Genomic DNA, 15,478 nt, shown 5'->3' with positions numbered 1-15,478 from the left:
GAGCTTTTGTTTCTTACAGTCTCCCACTAACCACGTACAGTCGACGTGAGAGTAAGAAATGTCCGTGCAGCAGAAATGTTGACAGAAGCAGCAGGTATGGAGGACAGGCTTCCACAATGGCGAGCATTCTGGGACCAAGTCCATCGGCGGCTTTATAAATTTCTGTCACAAAGGTGATGGGAACAAAAACTGTCTTGGCCCTAGGGCAACCCACCTGCTTTTTCTTTCCTTCACACCGCTCCCACGCTGGTCTATGTCCTGTTCTCTCTCTCTCTCTCACACACACAAATGGTGTTTAGGAAAGACGAAGATTCAATATTCAGTCCACATTCTGTCCAGCCAGTTCCTTTCGTGAGATGATTTTAAGTGTAACCAGAAAATCGATTAATTGATGTCCAGCCAATCATTTCCAACCCAAATCGTTTGCTTAAAATCTTTTCCAAATGGAAGGTCATCATATGCATTAAATAATTCTTCTCTTAAAGCATAGGGCAAACATTTTAGAATTTAACGAACCTGAAATTAATGTTCTCTCCTGATTATTTATTTAGTTATTCCGTTTACTGGTGGGATTTTTTTTTGGTGGGGAGGAGGGCTGCAGGGTCCGTTACGGATGTCTTTGAATCATGTGGATGACACGTAAGGTGTGGAGATGGAAATAAGAAATATTTGGAGTATGTACAAACAGGAAACGATACAAGTGTGGATCGGAGTAGCTATTCACAGCCACTTTCCTGCGTGATGGCAGAGCTAAAAAAAGAACGAAACAAAAATAAATGAAATCAAAAAGAACGAGAAACGCAGACAAAAAGTAAAAAAAAAAAAAAAAAAAAAAAAACAACAAAAAAAAAAAAAAAAAAGAGAAACAAAACTAAATAAATGAATGAATGACAGAGCTAACCTTCTAATTTCCGTTGCAACCAAAACCGAACCTAAACGGAGGACACGGCTGGCAGCATTATTCCATCAGACCAAGCACCCGGACACAGATGTCCCTCGCATCATCGAAGATTATGTACAGCAGACTGGGGTGGAGTGGGGCAGAGGGTGGCCGGGGTGGACTAATTACCGCAGACAGACGATGCCCGGACTCAGGTGTCTGTGCGGACTGACGGTGGTGTAAAACAGACGGTGAGATGAACTAATTAACACAGCTATGGAAGGTCGTACTGCACATTTAAAGAGGCTTACCATCTCAGGCTGATGAAGCCATGAAAAATTAAGGGAAAGGACTCACTCCCTCTTCCCCCACATTCCCTTAATTCCTGTCTTTTTCTTTCACTCTATCTTCTTTTTTTGTTTTCTCTCTCTTCTTTTGCTTCTCCTGAATACAGGAATGTTTGGATGGGCAGTAAAAAGTAGGGAAAATAAGATGAGTTTTAAGACTATTAGATTGAGACAAACAGATAACGAAGCGAAGAAACGGCCGACACTGCGGTGTGTTTTAAGAACGGGCAAACATGAGATGGGGGAAGCCAAAGATACGCCATAACGGCGTCAGGAGTTATTGGCTTTAACGAAGAAATGGATGCGTTTCTGATAGCACGATGTTCCGCTGAGTAAATGATGTGATTTACGTACTTTCGGAGGTCAGGTCACCGAAAAATATTTGCCTAGGAGGTGTGTGCATGTTGAATTTTGTCATGACATTATATTTGTTTGTGATAGCTTTTAGGTCTTGCATGTGCAACTTGTTCCCTTGCCGGTGGTGTGACATTTTCGCTAGAGTTGCTTTGATTGAGTTGGTGCACACACAAAAAAAGTTGCCATCGATGCTTCGGGGCCTGCTAATGATACGTGTGGCTTTACAGTTGGGATGCTGCAGTTACAGGGCGTCAACCAGTAAGACTCCTCAAGGATCCCTCTTGACAACAGCAAGCCAGCGCCGAGCTTAATGATTGGCGGAATGGGCGAGGTCTTCGCGAAATTCTCTGGAAGGTAGGCGTCGCGGAGGCCGAAAAAGGAAGAGGATGACAAGCATAAGGGATCGAGTCGCCAGGATGTGATAAAACTGCTGTCAGCAGCATTGGAGGGAGAGAAATGGAAAGGTAGTTCACCTGCGTCTTGGCACATTGCCACCCTTCCCCACTCTGGACGATCAGAGCTGAAGTCATGGTAGCAACCCAAGGGGGCATTAAACAAGGATTGGCAGGATGGCTGGCTTGAAGCACTTGGCGAAAACGTCTGTGGGAGGAAGCACTCGACTGAGGAGAAGCTGACTGGTGAGGGGTCTCTCTGGCTGGAAACCTCCCCTCTCCCTGGGTACCCAGCACAAATGGATACCTCCTTCATCAGGATAAGTAAAGGAGATAAATGAAACGGGTATGGCTCCGCCCTGTGCCTTAGACACAGTGAACCATTAAACTGTGACCTCCAGAGAATATTCGTTATCAGACTGACATTAAAAGTGTACTGGGTCTTTTTGGTTTTTTTCTAGGAGGGGGGTGAGTTGCTGCTATGATGCAGGAGAATAACCCCTTTTCATTCTAGAAAAAATCATCATTGATATAAATAAGATAAAATTCGTAATTAACGCCTAACATGTGGCCCGTGTATCCGATTTTAAGCCTTGCCAGTTTAAGCGCATCCATTTACAGTCACGTGGTGCTGACCTCTCAAACGGTCTCGCTAAAATAATAATAAATAGTAGTAGTACCCCAAGAGGCCCTTAAAAGGTCTAGTAAAGTCACCCCGTAAACCGGAAATCAGCAGTTTACAGTATGGGACTTGGAAAGATGGTCGGTATGACAATAAATCTTTGATCTCTGTCTTCTTGTTTGGTGAAAGTAATGTGTGTTGAAGAAGCACCACCATACCCAGCCAGCAGTGCCCCTAAAAAGCTCGTCGTGTTTCCGTCACTTTGTTGCTCACTGCGCAAGCTTCCGCACCGGAAACGCCGCCCACTTCCGGTAATTACTTACAACACAGTGCAGTGCCCTCCGTCTATCTTGTCTAGACTTCATCGTTTCGGAGTGCGGCTGTTACACCGATGGCCACAACCCGGTGGGACAGTCGAGTCAACAACTATTTGAAGTTGGAAATGAAATGAAGGTGATAAGAAAGCAGCCGCGGCAGTGTTACAGGACAGACGTCTGCTCAGCCTTTTATCTCCCTTGTGGGTAGTCAGCTAACTAGGGGCTAGCCGTGAGTCTGCTCACTCATCTCCAAGAATCCAGAGCAGGCGTCCTTGTTAACCAGGCGAGTGCCAAGACATGTTCAGTAGCAGGAGGTCTGCGAGTGCTCAATAAAAGAGATAGGTGGGGATGGCTTTGGCTTGTTTTGTAGTTCATAAACTAGGTTAAGAAAGTGGTCTGAGGAACAAGAGAAATTCCCTGGGAATTATTTTGAATCCCTTTCTGTAAACCATGCAGAGAGGTACAAAAAGCTTGACAAACTAATTTAAGACTTTTTCTGAATGTTGCGCTTTTTGTTGTGCTGTCCGAAACTTTCTCATTGACCTCTTCATCGTATACCGATTTTTACACATTTGTTTTTCTCGTGATTTGTATTTCTCTCTTTCAATTAAATGTCTTTTTCAAACCTTTTCGGAATTGTATTCCTGAATTTTCAATATTGTTTGCAGGGTTTTGTTTTTCACTACTCTTGATCTGCCACTTAAATTTTTTTGTGTTAGCGGACGTATCCACTTCTATTGGCTTTGCCAATTAGTTTAATTTTCTGAGAAATTCTTCACCTTGATTTAACTTTTAAAAATGTTCAGATGAGTCACGACCTCATTGCCACGAGGTTTGTCCAAGAACAATAATGTTTCCTTTACTTTCTCGTCACCAGCGGCCATTTGTTTCCGAGGTCACTGCTCACAATTTCTCCGATTTCTCAAGGCAAGATTTCCCGATTCCCAATTATTTTCATGATTTTATTTTCACCTTTGTAACTCTGCCATTCAATTGTGTGCCGGCATTATTAATACTGAAACACCTTCAAGCATTCCAATAATGTAATGTCGTCTTAACCTAACCATAATGATGCTTACATAATTGCGGTATAAATAAGAATCAGAAGAGCGAACGTGAGTGGTATGGCAGACTACCAAGAAATGAAAAGAATGGAATATGCGAACGATGATCAAAATGCAAGACAAGAATATAGAAAATTTCCTTTCCTTATTCTCAAGCGTGCGTGGTTCTGTCTCAGTCTCGCATGCACACACGTGCAATCACATACAATGAAGCAGCAGGCCAAACACCAGACTCGTATATAATTTTTTTTTTAATTCAGCAGTTGAATATAATAGAATGTGTACCTTTTTCTGTAAACAACTTTCCTCTTTCATCTTTTCGCGGTCAGCATGTAAGCTATTGCTGAAAAAAACTGACAATGCTTTTATCTGAGACCGAGATACAAATATTGGCGAGTAAATGCTTCCACAATATTGCACCATAACCTTAGTATTATTTGGCACCAAGGAAAATAAATCTTAACATAAGAAAATCGACTTGTTAGCCCGATATCTCCTTAAACCCAATTACAAAAATCGTATCCTGACAAGATATGCAATAATATGAATAATATGAACAGAGTAGTTAGGAGATAGGAATCACTGCCAGGGTGAAAGAGTTGTGTACAAGGGAAGCGCCAGTCTCTGTGGAAAGGAGCTACGAAGGTCCTGTGGCCCCAGATGATGAAGTTCGTGAACTCGTGGGGTTTGCCAGAAAATGTAAAGGGTTAGAGAACAGAAATATCCGACAGATGTTGGAAGCTTGGCCATGCTAAAGCTATTTTGAATTTATGTAGATCGTTGAGAATAAAATAGTGATGGATATCGTTTTAATGAATAATCAGGCTACACAGTCAAGAAAATCTTTGTTTCCATACAGAAAATAGACAAATAATTATTTGTCAAGTACGTGGGGAGCAAACTAAACAAAATGAAACAACGGGTCATATTTAATATCTCAATTCAATAAAGCATTAGATCATTAAAGTACTAATGCCAATGCATACTTTGATTTTTTTTTCCCATTTTAAATGGATCTGGAGGAATGACACATAAATAAGTTTCAAGTTGACAGTTTAAAATTATTTTTAACATGCCAAATCCCAAAATATGAGCATGTAACCATGTTCTCTTCATGAGCCACAAGACTTTGAATATTGCAGTTCTCACCTAGGTTTTACAACAAAAAAAAGTCAAGGACCTCATGTCCCGGTGAATGGACAACGTCTAGTATACGCTTAAAGCTCTCGGTTGACTGCGGCCTTCAGTGAGAACACTAATTTAGGTAAATTCACGTGTGATTTAATCAAGATAATTAAAAATCTACAAAGCATTGCTGCGAATGTGTATATCTAACTCGTGAAAACCAATGACAGTCAACTTGGGGCGTTTATTTGACTCGAGTTAAGCTCCAAATAACCTGGCAACTATCCTAACTTGACTAGAACATTTTTGTTTACAGACTAGTATTTTCCCCAACATAATCACACACAAAAGCTTGCAGTTGTGTTACTCAGGAACTTGAAACAAATCTACTAACCTTTAATAGCGCCACCTAAAACTGAACCCCTAACCAGATGACACGAAGAGATAAAGGCGCTTTATCAACGTGAAGGTTTGTGCAAGGGACGACCTCTGACCTTCGGCAGAGCTCAAACCTATTTCCCTGCGGCTCCCCACAACCTACCCCACCTACCCGAAAGCAATAAACGGGTATCTAAACATTTGCCTGTGCAGGAGACACTGCGTGAAGCCGTCTGTGACAGCGCACGCTGCGCTCAAACATTGGAATCAATCCGCAAGCTGTGTCTATATGAAGTGCGTGGAAGGGGAACTCAATAGTACACTTATCACTGGAACTTTCCGCGCGTCATCTCAAGGCTCGCTTTGTCTCCTAACATTTTCCGAGTCACGGTCCTGCAGCACGTCCGCGATAAGAAAGCAGGTTAGTCTGGAAAATATTAACAGAGAATCAACAAAGCGCCTACCTCCTGCGAAATGTTCCCTACACCTACCCTTTTTGGCGGAAGCTGCCACCCTCGTTCCAAAATTGTGTGAAATGGGGAAAATCGATTTTTGTTTCTTATTACACAGAACAGCTTGAGGAAAAAAAAACAAAAATAACAAACAAACAACCTCGGGACGATCGAGAAGATAGGGGAGAAAGGGGGAGTGAGAGTGAAGGCGGGGTAGGTGGATGGGGAGTAATTCCATGTGTGTGAAAACAGGAAGGAAACCACCCTGCTGTCAAACACTTTTTACACAAAACACTTCCGCCTGTATATTCAACTGCGTAACTGAAAAAGTGTTTCCACCGCTAAAACAGCAGAAGACAATTTACTGGGTGCTCTTAAGAGAGGTCCAGATTCATGGTTATTTGCAATCACATAAGTTCTTTTAAAGTAACCCCCCCCCCTCCAAAAAAAAACCTTTTAGCATGCAATTTCATTTGAAATGTCATGAAGAGAACAATATAAAACTACGATGTAAGAAATATGAGAGTAAACCTGAGATTATATTTATGGCTGAATGGGACAGTTCCGAGTTTCTGGCCTTACTACTCCCTACATTTTCTCTCACCATTCCTAGAACATCTCAGTAAACTGCTAAGATGTCAACAACACCAACTCCATCTGACTTAATACAACGACCCTTTATCGCATCAAACACTTAAAATTTCTCTCCTTCCCGTCGTTTTCAACGTCCTTGCCTTTCGACAACCATTTCTGCTCGCGCATGTACATTTTAGATGTTATACAAATAGTTGTGGTGACAATACACGCCTTCGTAAACCGTACTGTAACGGCCAGAATGTTCACACTGATATCAACTGTCGAAGTGGAGTGGTGGGGCGGGGAGTTAACGTTGGAATATTGTTCTACATGAATATGTGATTATAATCCATTACACGAAACCTCCAAACCACCAGCCCTCTGGCTTATGCCTCCGCGTGCAAGCAACTGTCTCTCCTCCCCTTTCTCCAGTCCCCCGCGTTTTTACATTACATGTTGTAAATAATTTTATCAGTTTTCTCGTAAAAGATGAAAACCAATAAACTCAGATTTTTCATTCAAAATTGTCATGGTATGCTCACCGTCACCATTCAAATAAGACATTTTGTTGACACAGAGTCTGGGTTCTGTTTGCTTTTTGTTTTGATTGTTAGCTTCTTAATGCATGAACAAACTTGGGAAATGTGTCAACTGCAGCTAGTCATGAACGCGGTAAGAGGAAAGAGCGGTCTGGAAGCAGAAGGGAACAAAGGTGAGTATCAAACAGAAGCACAGACATCACACCGACATCGATATATTATCAGCTTTCATCACATTTGGGCGTCAGTGGTGGTGGTGCTGGTGGGTGGGGGGGTTGATGTTTTAAGCCGAGCCAGCAACTAAGGGCATCGGTGGGGCTTTGCGATGTAGAGAAATCAGAACACGTGGATGAGGATTGCAGCATCAAGAAAACTATAAACATGGGATATAACGAATGCAAATTACCAGTTACCTGTAACGATGCGAAATCTACAATAAAAGCTTTGTTCATAGTATGTTCAGTTTAACAAAAACTGGGTAAGCCACACAATGACCTCCATCGCCAACAACTCGTTGCGACATTATCTTCCTCTTCATTACTGTGGTCGTCTGTAGACAATCTCAATTTACATTAAACGCAACAGTATCACCGCCATGACAGATCGCTTCAAACAAAATTTACAAAGATCTGGCACTTGCAGAACAAGACTTCGATCAGATGAAGCTGAGGTACATTGGCAAATAACATCTACTGTACTGAATCTACTTATCTACTACTACTACTATCATTACTTTACCAATAGCAAGAACGGCAAAATACGCAGTGGTGTCCTTGTTATCACGTGAACTTTAAAACAAATTTAAAACAGCATTTAAAACAAAATACTAAATGTTCTTCAAGTACATACAACCACACACACGGTCCTCTTTCTCTCTTACACATGCGTGTTCATTCGCCCACGCACACACCTCGTCTTTCTCCTTCTCTCCCCCTACCCCACTCTTTCTCTCTCCCGCGTACACACTCGCGAGTCACAGGAGACAATCCTGAGATACCGGCAACTAAGAGCAAGCAAACCGTATTTTTTTAAAAAATTACTTTTCGAAAGTCGGCAACACTTTAGAAAGAAAGCGCATCCCTAGTGTTCCGGGCCATATTAATAGCTGCCAGAGCACCAATGTTTCCTTTTGGGCAGTCGTTTTAAAACAATGCAAATCCAGCGTGGAAGACAAACGATCGTCAGTTGGAAGAGCTTCGCAATAATGAAAGTGGGGAAAACCGTTAAGACTTTTCAACTTTTAGCGAGGAAAAATTGTGGTGGTGGTGTTGAGAAGGGAAGAGAGGATCGATCACATAAATTCGATTTGTGTTAGAGCTAATAGCTTACAAACAGTAATGTCGGAAGACATGCACTTAAGACGCGCACGCGCGCGTTCACACTCACATACACCACGCTTATCATGAAAACCAAGGTAAGTTTATAATGGACTAAGTATAAAACAAAAAAGATTAAAAGTGAATGGGATCTCGTGTTACTAAAAGAGTCGCACTTTTTTAAGATACCACTAAATTGCTGATCAGCACCACGTCTGCAGCCAGCAGACGGCAGAATGTGATTAGCGTGGCACGTCTGGTGTCCTCTAGCCTTGTGATCAGACCCAGCCCTGTTAAAAGCGAATGTTACCTGCTGACTTTTTCTTTGACGATATCCTTGGCTCTTGTCCTGCGAGCGGGCATGCGCGTGTGTGACTGTTCCTAGTTTACTAATAAAGAGTAACACACGACTACTACTCTCGATTTTCCTTCTATCTTTAGCATTTCTTCTTCGACCAGCAACACAAAATTTTCTATTACAATGGTATTTTTTGATGTATCAAGCTCACATTAAACCAGGCCACCGTTACTGCGAGCACAAAAAGTTCCGACTTAACATAATTTTGAACCTTTCTATAAGTTCTTACAACGTTCTTCCAGCATCAGGCAGGTGAGGTCGAGAATTGGTGTTTTACGCCGAGACAGCAACTAAGGTTATATCATGGCAAAGCAGCCAGCGCTGTAAGCAGATGCCACATGCAGGGAAAGAACATCGAGCCCGAGCCGAGAACGGAACCCAGGACAGCCAACCTTCTCTGTATTGCGTCACCAGGCCGCCCATCAGGCAGGCGAAGTTACGCGACAAAACTACAACCCCTGCGCCATCGTAACACTGCCAAAATCAAAAACAAAAATGCGAATGTGTATGTGATCGTAAGCTCCAGCAGCCAATCCATTGTATGAGGTCCAGAATATTATGTACACACGCGAAAAATTAACCAATGAGGTCATAACTGTTTTTAGCAGTTTTTCGGCGTCTTAGACAAGTTGTTAACACATGTAACACCTTAGCATACCTCAGCAAACAAAACTGATGCGTAAAAACACGGCTTTCACAAACAATCCCATTACCTGCTGTTGACTGTGCCACGCAACAGATCCTATCTCACGACATGGCGCTAAACGAAGGTGCGAGGCTAAGAACAATTTGACTCTGGGAAGTCAGACTATGAAGAAATATCTTTTCCAATCTTAAAAGGCTCGCCTCAGGGCTCCATTTGAAAAATTGACGAAACACTTTCAGTGTCCGGCGGCCGATAAAGGGTAAAATACAGCAGATGTGAGCACCATGAAGCGAATTTCGAGCATTTCCTTCCAACGAAATGATTATGCATTAAAAGAAGTTTTTTTTTTAAAGTTGGGTGGGGTGGGGGTGGCGACGGACAGTAAGCAGCAGTTTTCAAGACTTGATGATGGCAGCATGGTGCTTGACGAAAGCAATGGCTGACAGCTCCTTACAGAACTCTTCCAGGACGATGACAGCTTCATAGCGGCTTTGCTCCTCGAACCTGTGACAAGACAAACCAACAGCACTGTTTGCTGGATTTTTATGACTGAAGTCTAATGTGAAAACATGCCTAATTATGCCAATGACTAGTACATGTAACAGCTAAACGGGTCATGGGCAGACATGCCAAATGGGTTTCATGCTAATGGTACGGCCTCAGTGTGGCAAAGACTAACTCAAGCCTTAGCGCATGTTTTTTAAATACGTAAATAACATTTAGTGCCTTTCCCTACCATCAAAGGCGGGCTCACTCACTTTATATACAAAGCACACACACCTTTACGATGGCACGCATCAAACGCACACACACACACACACGCACGATAGAGGGAAGAAACCAACCGATCGACAGCCCTGTAAAAAAAATAAAATGTATCTCTGTGGATGTTCCTCCATGCAAAGTTATTACTGAAGTTATTATTTGATGAAAGAGAATGTTGGTACTCACGAACACGTGTGAAAACAGCAAAACGATGCGAGCAAATCACATCACAGGTGAGCATGCCGACATAACAGCAAAATAGGTCTTGCTGAAGTAAGCCTGAAGTATTACCGAAACCAGGGCGAGCATGCCAATGATAATGTCACATGTCATGAGTGGGCATGCCACAGATAACAGCACAAGAGCAGGATGGGCATGCCGAAGGTAACAAAAAAAACAACAACAACAATAACTGATCTAGATCAGGGGTACTGAAGATAATAACGAACGGTTACCGGCGTTGTGCCTATGAGAAGACTAAACAGTTGACTACTGTACCAATGATAAAAGCAGAAGAATTTCACGGGCATGCCTGTATACCACTAAGGCATGCTCTATGAAGAAAACGCAGGCACTACTGGCACGCTCTGTTATCGGTATCACAGCAAATCAGTGTTCTGGACAGGCATGCGTAGATAAGAGAGTAATAAAAACAAAATAACCATCGAACTGCCATGCCAATAATAACAGGAAAGGAACATACCACTGATAGATACTGCTTTCATGCTAGCTGTTTAAGCTCGATTTCAAGTGATAGGTTATAATAGCGATATGAAAAGAATATCGATTGTGAAAATATTTTTTACATTCTCCTACCCCGTTCTCTTCCTGGATCAAATATATTAAAAAAACGATGTGTGCTAGTAAAATTTATACCTCATTACTTTTCTTCCATTTTTTCTGGCACCTACATTCTTTGTAGAGTTCCTCACTGCACAATCCACATTCTACATTCTGAGAATTGAAACTCTGACAGAGACCATGCATATAATTTCTTCCTCTTCTTTGATATGTGTACAAAATGGCAGATAGTTCATATACGTGTTAAAAAAGGACCATTCAACGACATGCTTTGTGTGTATCACTAACAGCTGGGCTTACCTTTCTTGTACACTGAAATCCCCAAACAGAGAATGAATAGAATAAACAATGTTAATTTTCTTGTTTGGTGTAACAATGAACGTTTTATACTGAAAAGATGGACAGAAAAAACAGAGAGAGAAACTCTTACCATTAAGAAAATAATCAAACAAAGTATAGCACTGTCAAAAGCATTTGCAAATCTGCACTACTGAAAAAGTAACTGATTATGTAATTAATAAAAAAAAAATGAGTCTTTACTTATGAGAAAAAATGTGCTTGTGATTAAGTAAATCTCCTTGTTAGGTTGAGTTACTTTCTATGGTATCAAAGAATTTTTTTAAATGTTGAGGTTCTTCACTAGAATATAATATAGTAAACTGCTAAATGCAAACCACACTAATTTTTATTTCTTCGCAATGATAATTTCATCTCCATCAAGATCCTCATTTTTTGCTGTAACATTTAACAAATGATCTGACTCACCTTTAGCACAAAATATAAATAGGAATTAAGAACTCTGTTTAAAAGAAATTTAAAAGACAAACACTCAAAAGTAATAAACTAGTCAAATAATACAAAATAATACAAAATTGTGAGTAAATTTCAAAATTGTCAATTTTTTACTAGTGAATTTCAAAACAGCAAAAAATATTGTCATACAACAAATACAGAGTAAATGATCTGGCTATGTTTGACAACATTTATGATTTTAGATGATCTCAAAATGTTTGCTTTGCTGACATTATTTTCTATATTAGTTTTCTTTGTTGGTCCTAAACCATGTGCATGAACAATCACTTTAGATAAACGCATTAAGCAGACAATATGCTAGCATAGGAAGGATTAATTTTGTTCGAAGGAAAAAGAACCCCATCAGTAGGGGAACAGGTTAAAGCTATCATATATAATTGGGTTGGCTTCAAAAGGACAGTTTGGACCACTCCTAAAGGACAGTAAGTTCATTGGTGGCCAAAAGCTATACTGATATCTCTGGACCACTGGTCTGCTGATACCATCGCTTAGTTTCAAAAGGAAAGCTGTCGATCAGGTCTCACCAATATCTATAGCCCTGCTGAAATTATTAATGTCAACAGTACACCTGCAACCAAGTTTTCTTTGCTTGATTACATTGTTGTTGTTTTTTCGTAGGGGACAAAGTTGTCAATATCCACTTCCCAATAAACCATAAATACAACAAGAACTAATCTCTGAGCTTTTGTACCTCAATCAACACAAGAGCTCACATCATCTATTTTCCCTCTTTATGTGGACAGTGAAACTGGAAGAAAATTCAAACAGTGGCCTTATTCTTGAAAATTTATGGGCATGTGGTCCAGAGATATTCGTCCATGCTCAAATGATGTGGGTGGTGTGAATGAGTGTTGTAATGGTGGTGGCAGATATAGTGATGATGGATTAGTCAACATATATGTCTTTCGCAACATATACCCCATAGCCATTGTCTAGTTTTCATGCAAGTCATTTGACAAAATGTCAAGCAGTTCCTGTTCTCTAATTTGGAAATAATTTTCATTATTTAAAAATCAAATCTTACACTTTATGTAATTAGTAATTTCATTAAAAGCTTAAAGCAAAAGCGAGTTCAAAACATGCTTAGTAATAAATCTCCCTAACAAAATGTTTTGTTTCCCCTAGAGACCTGCCTGATAAAGATTACATTCAGCTATATCCTGCTTCAGAACAGTAAATTTAAAGCAGCCACAACAAAATCAAAAGGAAGAAGTCTTTGGCTAATCAAGCAAAGGCAAATTGAAAAAAAAACCAAATCATTCTTTTCTCTAGAAAACACATAACTCACCCCATGTAATCAGCATCTTTAACTGGCAGTGATTCTCTAAAGCTGACAGTTAAATAATATGGCTACAATATTATAGAGCACACAGTAACACCACAGTCAAAATATCAGTCAGAATTGCAATCAGAAAACATTACAAAAGACTGACATTTAACAACATGCAAAATTAAGTTTTCAGTGATAAATTTTGTTTAAAATAAACAATATGAAGTAGAAATTTAGAAAAAATGTTACAATGAAGTTAATAACAAGCAAATCATTGTATACAGTAGACACATTTACAATGAAACATGCAATGAAATGTTATCAGAAAAGAATGAAAAAAATATTTGAGCAATTTAGAAAAGAAGGGATTGAAGGGGTAGAAAAAAATTCTGAATAAATATTTTTAAAACTTTAAGGTTAAAAATAAAAAGATACAACAGTGATTAAATGAGTGAAAAAGGTCGTTTTAGAAGACAGTAAACTCCATCAAGCAGGTATAAATAAAATAATATTCCTTATGTGATTTAAGTGATACTCTGTTATACTTTTTATTAGATAACAGTGGGTGCAAAACATTCTGGCTATTGAGATCATATTAAAGAAGAATTCTACTCTAGTCACTGCAAGCTAACACCCTATATGACATACCTTTGAATATTATATGTGATTCCTAATAGTTGCTTTCGTGCCAGTAATAGCTTCTGACAGAAGTCTGGTTCACATTTCATATGAGAGCGAAGGTCGTTGGACACCTGACAACATTAACAGTGTATCAGAAATGGCATGATCTTAAAGAAAATTCTTCCACAGTCGAAATTAGAAACACAGTGTACTTAACTTTAACTGTGTAATGTCTCCTAACACACTAACAAGCTTCAAATTAAATCAAGATTACAAGAAAGCAAACTATAGCTGTTGTTTACCTTTGTCAGTTTTGTAAAAAGGGTGTGAACTCCAGGTGCTATAGGAAGGAATGGATCAAGCAGAAATTCATGGAGAACTGGGTGAGGAATAAGAGCTAGACGTGCAGCCAGTCCCGTTACCAGTAGATTCACAGCATGACTCTGTAAACAGATATTGTTGGAAGGAATGCAGCCTGCCACTATCCATGCTAAGGTATTTAACAAAAAACAAAAAAAAAAAGGTACATGAATCAATATCTGAACCAAGCAAGTTTTTTAAGCTTCATCTAGAAAAAGTTTATTTAAAAAAAGCACTTACATTATAACATTATGCCATTTAATCATTAAAATAATACTTTAAAGAATAATGCCATCCCTTGATTGCTTCCATAAAAAGCAGCATAAATCACTTTTACACCAAGAAAATAATATCACTGACATTTGTAAAATCAAATAGTGTCTCAGGGGACAAGAAGGCATTTTCTTTTCCATTCTCTTCCACAAACCTTTTCAATATATTTAGGATGCAGTGTTAAAATCAGGCTTTACCTCAGCGATGTTCTCAACAATCCCAGAATGCTTTCTAATTTCTTGATCTATTAACATGTTTATATGTGTCTCACAGAAAGAACCTATAACACGCAATATATTTAATTCTAGTCCAATATTCCTCATATATTTTTGATATTTCTATAGCACTTGCTCTTATGCACTGCACACAAACCTGATCAAGCATCCCATCCAACTTGTTGAAGAGCATTCGAAGGAAGGAACCTTCAAAGAATGTCTGCTGCTTGAATTCTTCTGGGTACTGCTTCACACGAGTCGGCCATCCCCAACCCTTACACATGGCCTCCAGGCCAGCATACTACATGTACACCACACAGATTTATGCTTTAGCAATAATTATTCAACATATCTCACACTCTCTCTCTCACTCTCATGCAAGCACACACACACATTCCTTGCAAAATCACACATAACCACAGACACATACATGCATACACACATCCACACGCACAAATACTTCTATGAAAACGTTACTGTTTAAATCACTAAACTCAAACATCCAAAAGTACAATCCAAATGCACAAGAATGCAGCAAAGTAAAAAATATATCAGAAAATCTATAAGAAATGCAGATTTTATCAAAGTCTTAACATCTAACCTGTTTGTGGGCATCTTTCAAATACATGTCATAACTGCTATCTGCTGTTTCATATGACGATTTGGCCTCCTCAGGTAGCAGATACAGGAAACTTAAAAGAAAAGTGGAAATGATGTTTGTCAAGACCTACGTTCTTTTCAACTGGTCTGTTTATTTTACTCTTCAGTAGTAAAATTTTTGTTTAACAACTTTATCCTAAATGTGTTTCATTGTCATATTGCACAACTTTGCAATTAGAAATATACTAAGTCCAATACATCTATTAAACCATTACTAAACCATATTTACAAAGCAATTTGTGTCTTTGTATGTGCTTACTTTGCTAAAAATTTATGCCCATCTGACACACAAATATAAGGCAAAAGACAAGTACAATTATCAGTTGCAGTT

The 15,478-nt window shown here is 39.6% G+C and overlaps 1 protein-coding gene across 5 annotated transcripts in view; it reads right to left on the bottom strand.

Annotated features, from left to right (window-relative positions):
- Window positions 1-4,212: 4,212 nt before the first annotated feature.
- The window catches only part of LOC112563574 (protein FAM160B1-like), a 23,398-nt gene continuing 12,132 nt past the window's right edge, over window positions 4,213-15,478 (bottom strand). Inside the window, exons 13-19 of one of the 5 annotated variants that reach the window (XM_025237642.1) lie at window positions 15,089-15,179; window positions 14,645-14,788; window positions 13,942-14,082; window positions 13,667-13,770; window positions 13,037-13,078; window positions 11,236-11,247; window positions 4,213-9,873 (exon numbers count right to left, since the gene is read on the bottom strand). In XM_025237642.1, coding sequence (XP_025093427.1) covers window positions 9,765-9,873; window positions 11,236-11,247; window positions 13,037-13,078; window positions 13,667-13,770; window positions 13,942-14,082; window positions 14,645-14,788; window positions 15,089-15,179 — 643 coding nt within the window. In that variant the 3' untranslated portion in view covers window positions 4,213-9,764. Of the gene's footprint in view, window positions 9,874-10,320; window positions 11,248-13,036; window positions 13,079-13,666; window positions 13,771-13,941; window positions 14,083-14,644; window positions 14,789-15,088; window positions 15,180-15,478 lie in introns of all 5 variants that reach the window. The other 4 variants (XR_003099075.1, XM_025237643.1, XM_025237644.1 and 1 more) reach the window with 4 other exon arrangements.

The sequence above is a fragment of the Pomacea canaliculata genome, linkage group LG5, assembly GCF_003073045.1.
Source record: "Pomacea canaliculata isolate SZHN2017 linkage group LG5, ASM307304v1, whole genome shotgun sequence".
NCBI lineage: Eukaryota > Metazoa > Mollusca > Gastropoda > Architaenioglossa > Ampullariidae > Pomacea > Pomacea canaliculata.
Note: the sequence above shows the minus strand (reverse complement) of the source record. Positions and strands in the feature narration are given on the sequence as shown.